At 40.5% G+C, this 18,931-nt stretch overlaps 3 protein-coding genes across 5 annotated transcripts in view; 2 read left to right on the top strand and 1 right to left on the bottom strand.

Annotated features, from left to right (window-relative positions):
- The window catches only part of dhrsx (dehydrogenase/reductase (SDR family) X-linked), a 37,910-nt gene extending 33,074 nt beyond the window's left edge, over positions 1-4,836 (top strand). For both annotated transcript variants that reach the window (XM_041978850.1, XM_041978849.1), the window contains 5 exons: positions 136-204; positions 1,361-1,462; positions 2,176-2,383; positions 2,472-2,679; positions 4,139-4,836. In XM_041978850.1, the coding sequence (XP_041834784.1) occupies positions 136-204; positions 1,361-1,462; positions 2,176-2,383; positions 2,472-2,679; positions 4,139-4,321 (770 nt within the window). In that variant the 3' untranslated portion in view covers positions 4,322-4,836. The remainder of the gene's footprint in view (positions 1-135; positions 205-1,360; positions 1,463-2,175; positions 2,384-2,471; positions 2,680-4,138) is intronic.
- Positions 4,837-8,298: 3,462 nt separating this feature from the next.
- LOC121635555 (ankyrin repeat domain-containing protein SOWAHC-like) lies at positions 8,299-11,123 on the bottom strand. The gene has a single exon (XM_041978785.1). It carries the CDS (start codon positions 10,978-10,980, stop codon positions 9,403-9,405), a length of 1,578 nt encoding a protein of 525 aa, XP_041834719.1. The 5' UTR covers positions 10,981-11,123; the 3' UTR covers positions 8,299-9,402.
- A 3,712-nt stretch (positions 11,124-14,835) lies between these two features.
- Positions 14,836-17,501, top strand: LOC121635561. Of its 2 annotated transcripts, XM_041978796.1 has the most exons (4): positions 14,872-14,917; positions 14,948-15,273; positions 15,971-16,169; positions 16,276-17,501. In XM_041978796.1, the coding sequence occupies exons 2-4, from the start codon at positions 14,998-15,000 to the stop codon at positions 17,364-17,366; spliced, it is 1,566 nt and encodes a 521-aa protein (XP_041834730.1). In that variant the 5' UTR covers positions 14,872-14,917; positions 14,948-14,997; the 3' UTR covers positions 17,367-17,501. The 2 variants fall into 2 exon arrangements, with proteins under 2 accessions (XP_041834729.1, XP_041834730.1); XM_041978795.1 differs by having other exon boundaries at positions 14,836-15,273.
- The last annotated feature ends 1,430 nt before the right edge of the window (positions 17,502-18,931 follow it).

The raw sequence follows: 18,931 nt of genomic DNA, 5'->3' as shown, positions 1-18,931 counted from the left end.
TGAGCTGGCCAATCAGACAGGAGCTTTCTGATTTCCTCCAATCATTTCTGTCCACACATAAAATTCAGGAAGTAGATGGATGCGTTTCCAGTAGGTTGAGTTGAAGTTCTGCTGTCTGATCTCCATCATCTCCAGTTGGGAACGAGAGAGAGGAAGGAAAAGCAGCCGCCAGGAAGATCCAGGAGGAGTGCAGCGAGGGGAAAGGTAATCACCGGCATGTCCAAATAAAAAGCTGCTTCCTCGTTAATCACGATCAAAGTGATCTGACCCAGCTTCAGATGTTCGGTGAATGTAGATGTGCACATCACAGCTGAAGTGATGCAGAAGGATGCTCCTGGATTAATAAGGAGTTCCTTTATTGGCTGATGAGGAGCATCCAAAGTGACCAATCAGAGATATTCACAGAAAAAGAAAAGTGGACAGGCCTGGACCTGGAACTGGTTTAGCATTATTTTATGATTTAGAAGTTGTCTGTGCGTCTGGTTATCGAGACTAAATAACTCTGCTGGTAAAGAAGTGAGTCAGGGACAAAGCTGGTTCTTCTCTCATAATAAACAATGATTGGAAAGAAAAGATTCACGATTCCCAAACTGTCCATTTTTTTTTTTTTTTTTTTCTGTAGTGATTCACAGTAAAACCATCTAGAAATAAAGTAATTACAAACCAGATCCCGTCACTGACTTCAGTCCAGCTCAGTGGAACTGGTTCTCCACTGTATTGGTTTCTGGGCTGATTTTTACAGTTCAGCTGATTCAGTCCTCCATCCTGAGGCGAGAGGAAACCTGCAGAACCAGGAACCAGTTGGAGGTAGAGAGGACAGGAAAGAGGGGTCAACAGAGGACATCTGATGAGAAAGAAGAAGAAACGCACAAGTGAATGAACAATGTCAGATGTTTCTACATGGAGAGGAAAGCAGAGAGAGCAGCCCAGTGCCTCATAGCCGGATCTTAAAGGTAGAAAAGGCATCTGTTCCTGATGCCGGACCGGGAGCCGGTTCCACAGAGACGGTCTAACAGCTGGAGGTTCTGCTTCATGAGCATGTGACTGATTAAAAGCAGCCAGGTCTTCTCATTATTTATTCTTTTTATGTCTTTAGAAAATATTCTGGTTCTACTAAGATGGTTCATTTAGACACTGGAGGAAAATAAATTTTCCAGAGGAGGAAAACTGCTGTAAACAGAAGAACGTCCACAAAGTCGAACCATTAACTGGTTTGTGTGAGAAAGTGAAGGAAACCAAACTTTAGCAGAAAAACCACCTGCTTTCATGCGGGAACGTTGTGATCCGTCAGCACCGACGTTTACAAGCTGCTCCAGATCCTGGTTCTGGATGTGTGACCTGTTTGTTTCTCCTCCTGCAGCCGAGTTTGTGTTTGTGGACCTGACCTCTTTGAAGTCTGTTCGACAGTTTGCTCAGACGTTCAAAGACAGAGGTCTTCCTCTCCACGTGCTGGTCAACAACGGTACGCTGCACACAGCTACACCTTCACTGCTACACCTTCACTGCTACACCAGCACAACATGCAGTTATACAGTAACCAAGAAAGAATCAATGAATCAATGAATCAAAGAATCAATGAAGTCAAGGAACAAAACACTGAGATATAAACAGAGTATTTATCTAATTATTTATTGTGCAGTTAAAGATCATTTATTTATTTGTGTATTTGTTTTGCATACACAACTTTTATTAATCAATTTATTTTATTTTTGGCTTTTCTGTAGTGACACCATTTATTTATTTTTATTTATTTATGTTTACATTTATTTATGTTTATTGTGCTGTGAAAAAAACTTTTCTTTATTGATTTTTGTTTGTTTTTGTTTCTTGTGCAGAGAGGATGTTTTTATTTCTCTTTTTGGTTATTTTCTGACTATTTCTTTAGTCATAACATTTTTAAAATGGAAATAAAATTTTAAAATCAGTTATAAAGGAAGTTCAAATCAAAATAGTTTTTCATCCATTTTGAGCCTGAAAAAGAAAAACAGACTCAGATTTGTGTCGCTGATCAGCAGCAGGTGGCCTTATTTTCCGTTAGGAGCCTTGTGGTCAGACGTAGGACGGACGTCTGGTCAGGCTGCTCGTGGTGGATGAAGAACACTGTGATGATGAAAACATGAAGGAGATCGTGTTAACGGAGGTGAAGATGATCTAGCTGTGTTTTCTTTTCTGTAGCCGGGACCATGCTGGTTCCTGAGAGGCAGACGGAGGACGGCTTCGAGTTCCACTTCTGCCTGAACTACCTCAGCCACTTCCTGCTGACCAACCTGCTGCTGGACGTGCTGAAGAGGTTGGGAAGGCCGGGCTGCAGCTCCAGAGTGGTCAACATGTCCTCAGCCACACACTATGCTGGAGTTATGCACATGGACGACCTAAACAGGAGGTGCGAGCTCTCAAACGCTAGATGATCTGCATGAAAACGAAAACTACGTCCATGTAAGCAGCTGCATGAATCCAAACCTCCTCCTCAGGGTCTGCTACAGCTCCCACGGCGCCTACGCCCAGAGCAAACTGGCTCTGGTGCTCTTCACCAACTACCTGCAGGAGCAGCTGACAGCCGGCGGCTTCCACGTCACCGTAAACGCCGTGGACCCCGGCATGGTGGACACGGCGCTGTACGACAACCTCTGGACGCTCGCACAGATGCTGAAGAGACCCGTTGCCAAGGTGCTGTTCAGGGTATGTGTTCAACTCCAGGGGAGATCTGGTCCTGATGCTGCAGCTAACAGCGACTCGATGAAGGTCTCAGGTTTAATGTTTCCTCACAGATGAGCCTGTTTAACAAGGATGGAGACGTGAACTGAGCTGCTCTAAAATCAGCTCAGTCAGAACTATTTCATGTTCGGTATGGAGGCCCCAAAGTGCCAAAATTAAAGATAATTACAGACATATAACACGCCTCAATTAACTGAGATGCTGCTAAATATATAAAAAAGGAAACAAATACATTTGTTTGAAGAAATTAATGCAAGATTAGACATAACAGGAAAGTAATTCTGACTATTAATAAAAAAAGATGTCGATAAATAAATAAATGATAAATGAAAATAATATACAGAAATCGTTTTGGGGACATAAAGAAAATGCAAATTACTAAATAAATAAAACAGAAAATGAAGTTAAAAATAGGGGTGTTAATACAAAGCTAAGTAAAAACAATTAAAAATGATGAATGAAATGAAATATCAAATTATGTCCCATTTAATAAATTTCTTAATGAAAAAATTATTTAAATATTTTTATTATATTTAATAACATATTGACTAGTTTATTGAACAATTGTTATATTCCGTAATCATTAATAATTTTGACTGTTTCATTCCTCCATACATACAAAACTACTAGATTTCCAGCGACCCTGAGCGCTCATCCCTTTCTCCGAACAGCAGTGTGTAACTCGGGAGGATAAATCGTGATGTATAGTTACTCTTTAGGTGATCTACGGACGTTTTCCAGGAATTAATATTTTACCCAGGAGGTTTACAATCCAGCCACTAACTGTAGTTTTATTCAGAGACTCTATCTGGTAAATCCACAGTGATCCATGATAACAGCATTATTTATCACATTTCATCATAAAAAGAGTCTATCACTACTACGTTGCTAAGAGACCTTTATTTAGACCTGGACATGATGATGAAGCCACTTCCTGTCAAACTTTCCACCAATCAGAGAGCTTAGATTGACGGGAATGTCCAATCAGGAGCAGCCAAAGATCAACCAGTGAGCAGAAAGTTCATGTTTGAAGTTTTTGTTGCACGGTGGTGCCACAAAGCAGCTGAGCTGGAGTTGGTTTTGTGAGGATGGCAGGTAAATAGTAGCAGAAACAACTGGAAGTGAATGAAAGAAAAAACTTGAGAGAATGACATGCAGATGAGAAAAAGCTTGGTCTCTGTTGATCTGTTATTTCTACAGAGACTTTGTGCTCTGGTCGGCCTTTAGGCTGCTGTATATATTCATACTTTCATTTTACATCATTTTAGCCTCATAATTGGACAACGGAGGCGGTGCTGAAAACATCATGTCTGCATGCTGACTGGGATTAAAAAGCTTCAGCTTCTATATTAAATACTAAAAATAGCAAACGGCTTTGAGTTTTAAAGGTTAATGATCCTCTCTGACGTCTCGTGTCCTCCAGACTCCAGCAGAAGGAGCGTCCATCTCCATCTACGCTGCAGCTGCCTCGGAGATGGAAGGCGTGGGCGGCTGTTACCTCTACAACGGCCTGAAGACGCAGTCCTCCGAGCTGTCCTACGACTCCGAGCTGCAGGCCAAGCTGTGGAAGAAAAGCTGCCAGCTGGTGGGTCTGCAGGAGGACTGAGACGGCCTCATCTCGTCTGAAAGCCTTCAACCTCCTCCGTTCACACACATACATAGTTTTAAATGATTTCATTTTAATAGTAGGAGAAGAAGCCAGACTGGTCCCTGTTATGGTGCCATATTCCTTCAGATACTTTGGCTTTTTCTTCAAAATATGTAAGAAAAATGTAAAAAGTCTTGTAGAAACCATGATTTTAAAAGGAGGCGTTTGGACTCGGGCCTTCACTTGGAGACAAGCGGGTTTGATTGACAGCTGGAGGGTTGTGAGTTTGACCCGGACGCATCAAATTTATTTCTATCTGTATTTATAAATTAATATAAAATAATGTTTCTTATTGTTTTTCTTATTATGATTTTAAAGTTTTTAATCCATAGTGCCTCTTCTGAAAACACAAGTTTTTAACTTTTTATCAGAAAGTTAAACAGCTGATGTTTTACGTAAATAACGACGCTGGTGATCAGATAGGATCGATAACGTGTTTACACGGCATCCTTCCAATAAAATGTCAACATATCAGGCTGCAGACAGTAAATCGTGTTTTCTTTTCTCACCCAGAAAATCAAAGCTGTGTTCGTCTCTGCCAACAAGGATCATTTTTTTAATCAAACTTTGTTTTCATCTCCGTGGTAACCGCTGAGCTGTTCGTGGCTGAAAATGGAAATCTGTATCCTCAACAAGCTCATGTCAAGCTGCTGTTACTGGTTTCCATCAGAGCCTTGAGCTCAGCCACACGGACAGTAAGATGATGGAGGGATATTTTATTCTACATGCTTATCACAAACACACTTAATGTGTCCTCAGACCAAAACTAGACTGTCACACTAATCTGAGTTATGCAGGGGAAGCACACAAGCTGCAGCCCAGCGGTTTTTATCAGTTTGAGAATGTGAGTCAAGCATAAATATACAGTAATAACTACATTATTTAACCTTTTCACAGCACATCATCATCAACACCAGCAGATGCACATCGCTGTCATGCACAGTTCCCCAGCATTTTATATTTATGTCCTGACTTATCTGTGAGTTTATTTTAATATATATGATTCATTGGGATTCTATCTAGGGTCAGGCTTTAAAGGGTTATTCTATTTTTATATTAGGGTCTAAAACTAGGAAGCCTGCATGTGAACACAACTGATTAGTAAAACAACCTGAAATACATGAAACCTCATATGTTGAAAGTAAAGAAGACACTAAACTTTTTAAAGACTGACTGCAGTAATTACTGAACCAGGAGGAAGTTTAAGAACTGTCAATGAGCATCACGCACCTTTACTACCTTTACCACGGAGGAAATCAAAGAAGCTGTTCCCTGTTGGAAACACATCACGTTAGCACCCTCATCACAGAAGAAGGTTGTTAAACTTCACAGTAAGGTCCAGAATATACTTGCTTTTTATTACATATGCACATTTATCATGGCCGGTTCATGTATTTTGTGTCTTTTTGAAGGGTCATTCGTACATGTTCTCAGAAATTAGCGCTATGCATTCACCAGATGCATTATGTGAGTAACCAGTAGGGGCAGTGTAGGGCCCAGTTTAACTGGATGTTAACTCACAGATTGACAGCGGTAAAAATTTATGGAAAATTTCAAAGCAAAAGTTGTTGACCAAGTTTTAAATTCCCTACAAAGGAGCAACACATGCTTGTTATTGTCACAACATGTTCGGTTTAGAGGCCTTACGATGCTGCTGCTTTGTTTTTTCAGCCATGAGCTAAAAATTAGCCAAATGCTAACCTCTCCTGTGGTTACCATGGTTACCATTTTGTTTACAAAGTTGACAATTCTATGTGATCTGAGTTTGTTATTGTGGCAGTAGTGAAATCCTCCACTAACTAGTGTGGTACACAAGCAAGTATGTGAAATACGTAAACTCATTATTTGAATACGCTCATATTGGAGCCGGTTGGCTACACAAACATGAGTTTTAAACACATCCTTTGCTTTGGTGTTTTGTATTTGTGGTTCTTATAGGAAGAAAAACATGAAATTCCCTCTCAAATCTGACATCTGTCTGTTTTATTCATTAAACAAATTCCATTTAATAAGGAGTTTGTCTTGCTCAGTATGTTGTAAAAGGCTTTGTTAGCTTACCGCTCCAACGTTTAGGTCGTTTAGCCTCCTTGTCATGATGGGTTTCTGTGGAGGAGGGAACATTTCTTTGGAATAAACAACAAGGCTTGGGAGACATTTTTGAAATGAAATCAGTGTAAAGGTTAGTCTGAGCTATGTTACAACATATTTACTGAATGCTCAGGATTGGTTTGCCAACTGTGCTGTGTGGCTATTTTTTATAACTATCTTGCATAATTTGTGGTCTAATTTCAGTGCAGCTTCCCATGTTTTTACACAATGAAGTATCAGCCCAGATGACAGGAGATGGAGTTTCTATGCAACATTAACTGGAATCTCTGGGATCAAATTGGTCCCAAGGTAAAGAAACTTGGCATCATGCTTGTCTCCTATTCAATACAAATTTAAATAAAGGGATCATAATCATTAAACATGATAATAATGTAAAAATTCTTGTCAGTGTTCATACATTTATCCTTTAAACTGAAGCTGATATTGAATCCAAAATACAAAATAAGCGGAAAGTACACATTTGGTCCTTGAAGGGGCATAAAGGGTTAAATACAGTCTGAACAGTGTGGGAAAAAAACCTATAAAAAGTTCAAATTATCGTTACATGTTGTAGACGCTTATTTAAAACACTAACTAGATGTTAAAAACTTGTCTAAAAACAAAGAAAATGTTACCAGAAGAAAGTTCTGGGGTTATTATTGTAATTTTTTTTTTTTTTTACTTTTTTTTGCTGTTCTAAATATATTTAGGATGTCTTTTCTTTGCTTTTTGCCTCTCCCATCTATCTATCTATCTATCTATCTATCTATCTATCTATCTATCTATCTATCTATCTATCTATCTATCTATCTACTTTTAAAGAAAGGCAGAAAACACCAGAGATTAAGTAGAATTGAGAATTCTTTGTTTAGCCAGCAAAAAGAAAGAATACATATCTTTTAAGAGAAGGTCTGTCTTAGCCATAGCTGCTGAGGTCTAGTACAGGAAGTGCAGAGTCCTCAGGTTCAGCCAGAAAGACCCGCTTACCTCAGTTATCCTCCTCATTTTATACTGATACAATGCATGTGGCTATGTGTGTGCATGTTGTGCGCGTTCATGTAAATGTGTATTTTATTAAGGTGCGTTGTTCCTCTTCTTGACTTCTCTCCAGGGCTTTTTTCACACAGTCAGGCCTCCTCTTTGGGTGAGATCTGCAAAACAAGCTTGATCCTCCCTATTTCTGCATTATTCCCTTATCACACTCTCTCTGAATGATCTTCTCAGTAGCTTTCCACTGCTGGGCACCCAGAGCAGTTTCAAGGTCCTTTGCATATTTTTACCAGCTATTTTCTCAATATCTGAATTTTTGACTCAGTAACCCTGTGTGAGTCTGTGTCCTGCTTATGAGGATGTACTACCTGTAAGCTGTGAAGCAATGATAATAATTAAGCTGTTTCACCTCAGCAGCACTATGGTAATGTAGCTCTATTAATTAAAAGCAGAGCCTAATAAATGTCACATCTATCTATCTATCTATCTATCTATCTATTTATCTATCTATCTATCTATCTATCTATCTATCTATCTATCTATCTATCTATCTATCTATCTATCTATCTATCTATCTAGAAATATAATTGTGGCCACTAGAGGGCAGTGTAAGTGTATAATGGGTTCTAGTGAGTATTTTAGTTCTGGTTCCACATCCAGCACAATCTGATGACCGTTGGGGCGGAGCAGTAAAATAACAGAATAATGACCTTCAAGGTTTAAAGATGCTCACATTAAATGATCTATGCTTTTAGAAAAAAGACATATGTAATTTTTTTTTCTTCAGTTTGTCATATACACGTGCATCACAACTTATAAATCAAAATGGATCCACACAATCACAAAACATTTAATCACTTAATCACATTTATTGCTTGCAAAGAGCTAGAAGTTATTTTAAATGTACATACGTGCACATTTCCACATGTGTGTTGTAATTCTGAACTAACTCCCCTGATAAAGTGGGATTAAGTAAAGACGACATAAATGACAAAACAATTTATTCCCCTTCCTTAAAAGTTAATTGTAAACATAAAAAAATGCATCTTGATGTGGAAAAATTGTTAAAATTGTTTTAGTGTCATTTTCACATTTACCAAATTTATCCTGCGGGTCAGACTGGAACCTCTGAAGGGCCAGTTTTGGCCCCCAGGCCATATGTTTGATATGCTGTCCTAAGAGGTTAAGTAAATTATACAAAAATAAAAAATAAAAAATAAAAAAGCTTGACCAGGAAGGTTCAGGTGATGTCAAAGAATAAAACTGATAAGAAATATTAATCTGTGTGCTGATTGGACAGTTGAAACCACTATAAAGAGTGTGTTGATATGTTTATTAGAATATTTTTTCTTTCTATAAACAATGTAAACATCAAACAGTGAACAGCTGCAAATTTGGAAAGATTTTAATTTCTTTCTATTCATTTAAATTCTTGGCAGCAACGAGCTTCCGTACATGAAGTCCTGCCTGACTTCTAAAACAAAGTTTCAGGTGAATTCTGGACTCAGAAGTGGATCATTAATACTCATTTTCTCTGACTGAGGAACTTGACAAACATGTGAAGAGACTGGGAGGAACCAGCCCTGACATGTGAGCAGTCCGGTTAATGAGGAATCTGTTCATGTGGGTGAGGCCCAGCTCAGACGTGAAGCAGCTTGTTTTGGGTTTAATGGGTTTATTTCCTGTGTGATTTGCACAACCTGCTGTGTTTGGCTGTTTCTTCAGCTCAGATGTGACCTGAATACACAGAGCTGAATTACTGAAACACTTCAGATCTTGTTCAAATATTCAGGTCAGGAAAAAGTAGGAAAAGTGGGATCAGTTCCACTGGCATCCTGTGACCCAGATTACAGAGTTTTAATCTTCAGTTTTGTTCCTTCATACATGAACTGAGGAAACATGCCATGATGATGACATTACATAAATATTCTTCTGCATCCGTCAGAACTTTCAGAACCATCTCAGTCAAAGAAATGTGTCTTCCTTTTGAGGAACGAGCCCCTCTTGTTGGACCGGTCCAGCTCCCCTCTGTCTCTGTAGGAGCTACTGCGGACCAGCTGTGAGGTCCTCTGACGGAGCTTCTCCAGATTGGGCTTAATCCTCCCTAATGAAGACTTCCTCCTGACAAGGTTCTGTGTGGTTCGGCCCTCCCCGTCCGCAGAGTCGTTGTCCCTGGAGCTGAGCGCCTGGAGAGGCTTCAGGTTGGACTGGAGGACCTTGGAGAACCTCCACCGGCCTCCTTCTGCCTTGCGCCCTCCGTTCTCGACCTCACAGTGCTCATAAGCCCCGATGATGTCCTGGATGTCCACGCTCACGCCGTCAGCCAGGTAGTGGCAGGCCTTTCTCCCGCTGTAGTCTCTGATCTCCACGTCCGCGCTGTAGGCCCCCACCAGGAGCTTCACCACCTCCATGTGACCGTGCATGGCCGCGACGTGCAGCGGCGTGTAGCCGGTGTTGGAGCGGACATCCACGCTGAGAGGAACGTGGTGCTGTTTGGCGAAGTTAACGATCAGAGCGATGACTTCTGGCTTGCCGTGCTTGGCGGCCCAGTGCAGGCACGTGAACCCGGTCACGAAGTCCTTCCTGAGGACCAGGTTGGGTTCTGAGGTGAGCAGGCGGTGCAGGCCGGTCCACTCCCCGTCTGAGGCGCTCATCATCCAGGCGTGCTCCAGAGGATCAAGGGTCACGGAGGTCCGGTCCTCATCTAGGGAGGTGGATTCGCTGTCGCTCCTGTTGGACAGGTAAGCGGGACTGCGGAGCACCAAGCTGCGCCTCACCTGAGGGGAGCTGCTCATCATCACCTGTAGGAAGTGTTTTCGGCTGCTGTGCGGGGTGCTGTTGTCCTCGCTGCCGGACAGACTCTGTCCGTCCGAGGACCACTCATCCTCCCGGTGGTCCCGCTCCTGAGCGGAGAGGAGGTCCGGCTGCGGCTCTGTGTCGCCTGTGTTTACCTGTGCGGGCTGGGGCAGCGTGAACGCGCGTTCTTCCACAGGGAGAGGCGAAGGTTCAACCAGTGTAATCTCTGGGATGTCTGGCGCGTGTCTCTGCTCCGCGTCCTGCGTGCTACTGTGTCTACTCCCCATCTCACCTGAGCTGCCGTCCGTGTCTTCCACCACACACACACACTCTCCACACACACTTTTCTCCGACTGCGAGCTTAGAGCGATGAAACAACGTGGAACTCCCTCCAAGTCATTTCCGTAACCTGAGTTGGGTGAAGCGGCAGGCGGCGGTCGCTCCTCCGCCGCGTCATCTGCGCTCACCTGGTCCGCGGCGGCCGGGTAACGGGACGGCGGCCTCTCCGATTCTGTTTGTGAGCGGAACTTTTTCTTCAGACAGACGTGTTTCTCTCCGTTTTCAATCCTCACGAAAGCAACGTTGTCCACGTAGTTTTTAAAAGTCTGTCTCACAGCTGCCTTCCGCTGCGGCTCCTCCGGGAAGACGGCTTTAAAATGCTCCACAAGCTCCGAACTCAGAACTTTACCTCCGCGCTCCTTTAAAAAGTCCAGAACCGTCTCCTGGGTGAAGTCTGTGGCCATGGTCCTCTCGCTGCGTTAATCCTCCAGCGTGAAACAGATAAAACCCTCAGGGAAAAGCTCTGAATGATCCATCAGCACAGAGCCGAACCAACCAGAACTGTTATCGCTGACAAAGTCAGAACCGACGAGAAGAGCCGCTGATCTGTGAGTTTTATTTCTAGCGTTTCCGTTTCCTAGCAACGGAGAGCAGAAGGGCGGGGAAACTCAAGTCTGGATTGTACCATTAATCTATAGAGGAGGGGGGAGGATAAACGTCGTTGTTGATTTTGGTAAATAGGCCGTGAAATAACGGTATTTATTCTGTGTCACACACTTCTATATGCGCTTCTGACTAAATGATAAAAACTAATATAACCGATTTTTTTTTTTTGTTTTTTTCAAAATCACAGTGCAGGTCTGTCTGACCCCCTGTAAGGTAACCGTCCACACAGCCGGATTATAGTAGTAAACAGTTTACCTGCTTTTCTGGTATAATTTCATTACCAACTTTGAAGAAAGATTAAAAGTTCCATGATAATGAAAGCTCTTTTGTCATGTATGTAAAATAAGAAGATGATACTGAACGTGTCCTTGTTTCACTTTTGTAAAGAAAGAAAAAGCTCTATACATGGACAAACTTGTCGGTAGCCTACCTTAAGAAAAGAAAAACCTGAAATGAAACTGACAAAAATAAGTCTAATAATACATAAAAATGACTGAAAAATAAAAACCCAATAAAATCGGAATTGTGGGTTAGGAGAGTAATTTTCAACAACATGAAACGGGCCTGGATAAAAATGATGGTGCCCTTTATTATTTGAGGCCATTACTGCAGTCAGTGAGTTTCATCAAACTCTCAGCGCAACTTCTGCATCTGTCCACAGGAAGTTCAACAGGATTTAGATCAGGTCTTGTAGACGGCCCCTTCAGAACAGTCCAACGTTTTGTTTTGAGTGATTTTTGGTTGTTTTGGGTCATTATCTTGTTGGGGGACCTGTGACCTGCAACCGAGACCAAGCTTTCCGAGAATGGGCAACACATTAGCGTTAAGCTATCACTTAAAGTTAGACCAATTTATCTTGAAAAGGATAAAGTTAATAAATCAGCAATTAATTAACAGTTATACATCTAAAACAAATTCTTTATTATACATATTGTGAATCACTCAACCAGATATAATGTAATACTTTACCTTGCTATTTTTTTTTTTTTTTTTAGGTGGCTCAGTTTGCTTTAACATATTGTGGTAAACGGAACAATTTTCCACTTTGCCGTAGATCATTTTAAAGGAGTTTTAGTCCCGAGAAGACAGTGTTTCTGGATTTCTCCTCTGACGTGGCTTATTTTCTCTGTGATAGAGCTTTATCCTGGAAACGACAAACATTTTTCTGAAATTGTTGCACAATTTTTAGACCTATCTGTCCATCTTCACATCTGAGAGACTCTGCCTCCTTGAAATGCTCCTTTTATACCCAGTCATGTTACTGGCCTGTTGCCAATTAACCTAATTGGTTGTCAAATGCTCCGCCAGCTTTTTTGTGATTTGTACCAGTAACTTTTCCAGCCTTTTGTTGCTCCTGTTCCAATTTTTTACAGACATGTTGCTGCCATCAGATTCAAAATGAGCTCATATCCTCCATCAGATGGTAAAATAATAGTATGGTGTCAGATTTAAGCCATAAGTCTAGGGGGCGCAGTAACACACCCACGATAAAATGACACTCTCTCACACGCGTAGATATTAACTTTGCGCGCACAATCTAACTGTCTCACACACGTAGATATGAAGTCTGCGCACAATCTAACTCTTCAGACGCTACACTACAGGCTGCGAGCGAGGGTGTCAGCTCTGCGCAAGCAGGACTCCACCTGCGCGCGCTCTCTCTCTCGCCGTTTATGCTCGCGAGGTGAAGCTCTGCGCGCGCGGAGAAAACACTTTTGACATTTGGGGGCGGATCAGGAGACGTGGGGGGGGGGGCTGAGCCTTGTCCTTCTTATGATTGGTCACTTTCAGCCCCAATCCCGCCCTCACGGACATCATTTTTTTTCCTGCAAGACAATTTCCGGTCATTCGTCGGCCACGTACGTCATCGCGGTGAGCGAAGTACTTTCTTTTTTTTTTTTTTTTTTTTTTTTTTCCAAGTTTTATTGAACTGTATTTACAACACAAGTACAAATGACAACAAATCTTACAACACAAGCTCAGGGGCAATATCCCAAATCGCTTGGGTTTTCACAGCTTTTGGATTCGTACAACATTTTAAGGATTTCATGTACATGTTGATATAACATAGAAAAACTGACATACTTGGTTTTTGCTTTGCAAATTTGCTACAGTGTATATGAAATTTAGCTATTAGGATGAAGAGATTTAAAACAAATCGAATTTTGTTGGGGAGGTGATCATTAAAACAGCCAAATAATATGTATTCAAGCTTCAGGTTAATTTGATACTCCAATTTTCTGTTGAGGTACAGATTAATATCATTCCAGAAAATTTGAGAAAAAGGACAATCCCAAAACAAATGACATATAGTCTCATCTGCTTTATGACAGAAGGAACAGAAATGCTCCACATTTTTATGAAATCTTGCTAGATAAACATTAACAGGATAACATCTGTGGAGAATTTTCAGAGACACTTCTCGCACTTTGTTGGTAATAAAATATTTTCTTGGTAATGACCAGACCTTTTTCCAGTTTATATCAGAAAACTCATTATTCCAAACAAAAACAGATGCTGGTTTACAGCTCAGATCTCTTTGAATTAGTTCTCTTATACATTTGTTATTAGTTTTTGTACTAAGAAAGTGCTCAGAGTTTCCAATAAATATATCTGGCAAGATCTTGGGAGGAGCAGTTCTGGGTGAAGATGAGACAAGAAGTTTGCCACCAGAGGGAATGGCACCAATAACAATAGCAAATTCTCTGGGAGTAACAGGAAAATTGAAGTGTTTAAGAAACTCATAATATGTAAATAGATGACCATCCTTATTGAGTAACTGATTAACAAGCAGAATACCATTTTCCACCCATGTTTTCAAATATAGTGTTTTGTGCTTATAGCATATGTCCTGATTGTTCCAGATGTAATACGTATGTGGGGTAAAGTTATGCTTGTAGACTAAGGACCATGATAGAAGCATCTGCCTGTGAAAATTAGACAATTTGATGGGTATTTTGTCTATATTGTAATTGCATCTTATTAGAAAATGAAGACCTCCTAAAGCTTCAAAAACATGGTGCGAGATAAATGTCCATAAAGACTTTGGATTTAACAAGTATCTTTTAATCCACTTTATTTTAAAAGAGGAATGTAAAGTATAAAAGTCTAAAGCATTAAAACCACCAGAGTTTAATTTGTTAGTCATCACACTTTTGCGAATTTGATGGACTTTTCTTTTCCAAATGAAATTAAATAGGGCTTTGTCAATAGTATTGCATACATCTTTGGGGACATCTAAAGCAGAGCTGGCATACACAAGCCTTGATAGGCCTTCCGCTTTGGAAAGTAGGATGCGGCCGGTTATACTGAGATCTCTCTGGATCCACATATCAAACCTTTGTTTAATAGTAGAAATTAGAGGGTTAAAGTTATCACTAATTCTCAAATGTTCATCTTTGACAATATTAACTCCTAGGTATTTAACTTTAGATCTTACAGGAATTCCTTCAATGTCTAATTGACTGCTTGGTTTTATAGGGAACAACTCACATTTGGATAAATTCAGTTTCAGACCAGAAGCTTTGGAAAACGTATTCAAAATTCTTATAGCAACTTTCACTTGGGAACTATTTTGCAAGAAAAGGGTAGTGTCATCTGCTAGTTGGCTGAGAGTAATAACCCTCCGGTGAGCGAAGTACTGTCCCAATAGGACTGATCACGAATGACGTCAAAATGCTATTTTTAGAACAGCGTACTGCGCAGGCGCCGCCGCCATATTGGATTCGGACAACCAACCTGTAGAGCGTGTATACTGTGTTTGTACGAGCAAAGTTGCATTCCGACTATCCGAATATTTCTTTAACAGAACCATTATGGTAACAACTAAACACTGCTGCTTCGGTGTCTGCCGAAGTGACTCGCGATATAGTGACCGTGAACATATGAAGGGAGTTTTTTTCATTCCATTTCCAAAGCCCGGAAGAGAACCAGAGAAATGCCAACGTTGGGTACGAGCTTGTAAACGGGAGGGATTCACTGAGAAAAATGTGACAAAGGATACATACATTTGCTCTCTGCATTTCCTCGGTGGAAAAGGGCCAACAATTGATGATCCAGACCCAATACCAGCAACAACAACATCTGGACAGGTAGGTTCTTTGCCTTTTCCGCGGCAGAATGGTCATTCATACAGTTCATGATATCCTTTTTCCGTAGCTGGTTGTCCAGACAATTGCCTCTACGCACAGCTCCACTCTTTACTGAACTTAAGGCAACTTCTTGTCTTTCATTACTGGACGAACTATTATAACTATTATTAATTATAATGTCTCGGATTCAGATGAATTTGAGACATTAGTGAGATCCCACCTGTTAATCCCACTTCTCAAGTATTGCTCAAGTAGTTATCTCAACTCAACCTCCTTTGTCTCAATGTCTTTTCCCCTTTTTTGCTTACCTCTTGCTCCTATGGTAACCTTAGGAGAAGTAATTCAGCAACAAATGATCACAGAATGATACGAGTATGAGAAGCTCAAACTAGTCTCATGAGACAAGAATGAACAACAGATGATAAACTTTGCTTTACTGTGGGCAGTTGTCATGGAATCCAGTAGCTGAACACTCCACATTTTGTAACACAGGCTTTTTAGACCTTACCTCTCAAAGCCACCAAAGTATTAAGACTAATGGGCCACTATTTATTTTTCTTTGACCTGCCTGTCAGCTGGGTGTCAATAAAACAGGCCAAGCTTGCTCAGCCAATGTTCTATTGTCATGTTTTGTTTTGTGATTGTGTTTTTAAACCAAATGAGGTATTATCTTATAAAACTCATTTTCTGTTTCTAGGTGGAGAAAATAGCCCGCAAAAGGAAAGCTCCTACCCAAAGAAATGAGGCTGTTTCTGAAGCAAAGAGAAAGAGGAAAAGATTGACCCACAATAACACTCCATCGAGTAGCCACGAGACAGAACATGAATCGACTGATCTTCACATAAATGATGATACCACAGCTGCAACAGCCCTTCTGGACCTTTCTTCAGTTTCAGGTTGTGTGATATATTTTTTCAAAATTAAGAATAAAAATATATTTTTAATCTGTGTCTTTTCACACTATCAGGATGGAAATTTATTGTTTCAATTTATATTTTTCAGATCTTTCAGCTCAAATCATCACGGATAGCTTTGATAAGATGGACCAATCCTGTCAGACCGATGCTACATGTGATGAACTGATTAAGTTAAAACTGGAAAACAAGATTCAAAAAGATGAACTCTCAAAGTGCAGAGAGCAAGATGTAAATGCACAGCAGAAAAGCACTTTTTCTGTTGATGATGTCAGAAATGATGACAAGCAGGCAAAATTCTACACTGGTCTGACATGGCTTCAGTTCATGGCTCTCTGGAATTTCCTTGGACCCTCTACAGATAAGTTAACATATCACAAAAGCACATTAAGGTCAGAAAAACCTCCAAGTAAAAGGCCAGGTGTCAAAAGACAACTGGATCCCATTAATGAACTATTTCTTACCCTAATAAGACTGAGAACTGGCTTACTTCATCAGGATTTGGCATTTAGATTTGGAGTTTCTGTTAGTTTAGTCTCAAAAATAGTCACCACTTGGATTCAGTTTATGTATCTTGAGTTTTCCACATTGAGAAAACAAATGTTTGCATCTCGAGAAATTGTTGCCAGAAATCTCCCTTCGTGTTTTAAGAGATTCAAAGGGATTAGAACCATTATTGATTGTACTGAATTTTTTGTTGAACAAGCCTCTAATTTTGAGCAACAGGGTAATCTGTACTCATCGTATAAAAGTCATGGGACATATAAAGTTTTAGTAGGTGTGTCCCCCACTGGCGCTGTTATGTTTGTATCTGATGCATACGAAGGGTCGATCTCTGATGTTGAAATTGTAAAGCAAAGTGGATTTCTTGATAATCTTGAAGCTGGGGATCTTGTTCTAGCTGATCGGGGTTTCACAATAAGGGAAATTTTAGCAGAAAGGGGGGTTCACCTTAACATCCCACCATTTTTGAGTGGGAGAATACGGCTCACGCCAGAGGAAGAAATTTACACTAAAAAGATAGCAAGAGTAAGAATCCATGTTGAAAGATGCATCGAGAGAATAAAAAAATTTAGATTGCTCAGTAAAGTTGTACCCCTGTCACTGCAGCCTGTATTTTCACAAATGGTTTTTGTTGCTGCCTGCTTAGTCAACTTTCAAGAACCACTTGTAACATAACAGGAAAGATGTTGAACGTGAGGTAGCAGTGAAGTTCTTGAATTAATTCATACATGAGCTGTTGAATTAACTACTCTGTCATGAAGTAATTAATTGTAATAGAAATGAAGTTCAAATAAAAACATTTCAGATGCATTTGTTTTTTTTATTGTGACTGATAATGTGTACTGTGATCTTGGTTGAAGATCCTCATTTGCTGGACTTGACCCTCGCTGTAATGCAGCTTTGATGTTATACCATGCACCACCGTCTACAGCTGGATCAATTGGTAATTTTTAATCCACAGCATGCTGGCATCTGTACAAATACAATGCATGGAGTAATGTATTTATCTAATAATCAAACAGAACAATGTCTCTGAAAATAAATATATCTTGCCTTTGTATTTATAATTCATAAAGGAGCTATACCTGATATTATTTTAATATGTCTAAGAAGAATGGTTTTTACATAGTATATTATGTGGTATATGGGGTAAGTCCATAAAACCGAATGACTCATTGATTGCTAGGGATGTAAGGAAACAATCGAAAATTGATTTAAAATCAATTCAAACTGGTTTAAATGGAAATCGATGTAGAAAAAAGGAAAATTGATTTGCATGTAATGCATCAATGAAGATGACGTTCAAAACAAATCATCTTTTGTTCACAAAAAGATTTGTTTTCCATTCCTATCCATTTCCATAATAATTATATCACGTTTAGCTCCTTAACAAGTTAGGGTTGCACTGTCAGAGTTATGACGGGTAATAGCCTAGATTTAAAATAAATTCCTACTATAACATTCTTACTACATTTTGGTGGCTAAAGTGTGTTTAGGTCTGCTGAAATGTGAAACACACTAGTTACACCGCATACAACACTAATAACTGAGCGAGAGCTAGCTTAAAAACAGCTTACCTTTCAACTAATAAAGCTTTCTTTCCGCTCACTTTGAGGCCTCTACATGTCAACCAACGTTTAAGTTCAACAACACTGTGTTTATTGATTGAACTGTACTGAAATGAAGCTCCCGGGACGTCTTTTTCTTCCAAAACTACACGTACACTCGGTGTCGCCATTGTAAGCTAACTCTTTGTTTGTCCGAACTCGCGCTGTTGCCGGAGCTCATGAATATTGATGAGTAAATGTGACGTCATTCGAGATCAGCGCTAATAGGGACACAGAAAAAAAAATGATGTCCGTGAGGGCGGGATCGGGGCTGAAAGTGACCAATCATAAGAAGGACAAGGCTCAACCCCCCCACGTCTCCTGATCCGCCCCCAAGTGTCAAAAGTGTTTTCTCCGCGCGCGCAGAGCTTCACCTCGCGAGCATAAACGGCGAGAGAGAGAGCGCGCGCAGGTGGAGTCCTGCTTGCGCAGAGCTGACACCCTCGCTCGCAGCCTGTAGTGTAGCGTCTGAAGAGTTAGATTGTGCGCAGACTTCATATCTACGTGTGTGAGACAGTTAGATTGTGCGCGCAAAGTTAATATCTACGCGTGTGAGAGAGTGTCATTTTATCGTGGGTGTGTTACTGCGCCCCCTCGACTTATGGCTTAAATCTGAGTAAAATGTCTGTTTCA

The sequence above is a fragment of the Melanotaenia boesemani genome, chromosome 24, assembly GCF_017639745.1.
Source record: "Melanotaenia boesemani isolate fMelBoe1 chromosome 24, fMelBoe1.pri, whole genome shotgun sequence".
NCBI classification, from domain to species: Eukaryota; Metazoa; Chordata; class Actinopteri; order Atheriniformes; family Melanotaeniidae; genus Melanotaenia; species Melanotaenia boesemani.
This window is presented reverse-complemented; position numbering and strand designations above follow the sequence as displayed.

Bases quoted from the DNA above. Each gene is read 5' to 3' on its own strand.
- LOC121635555 (XM_041978785.1), bottom strand. From the start codon at position 10,980: ATGGCCACAGACTTCACCCAGGAGACGGTTCTGGACTTTTTAAAGGAG.
- LOC121635561 (XM_041978795.1), top strand. From the start codon at position 14,998: ATGGTAACAACTAAACACTGCTGCTTCGGTGTCTGCCGAAGTGACTCG. The intron at 15,274-15,970 runs GTAGGTTCTTTG...TTCTGTTTCTAG, and splicing joins CAACAACAACATCTGGACAG to GTGGAGAAAATAGCCCGCAA. The intron at 16,170-16,275 runs GTTGTGTGATAT...TATATTTTTCAG, and splicing joins GGACCTTTCTTCAGTTTCAG to ATCTTTCAGCTCAAATCATC.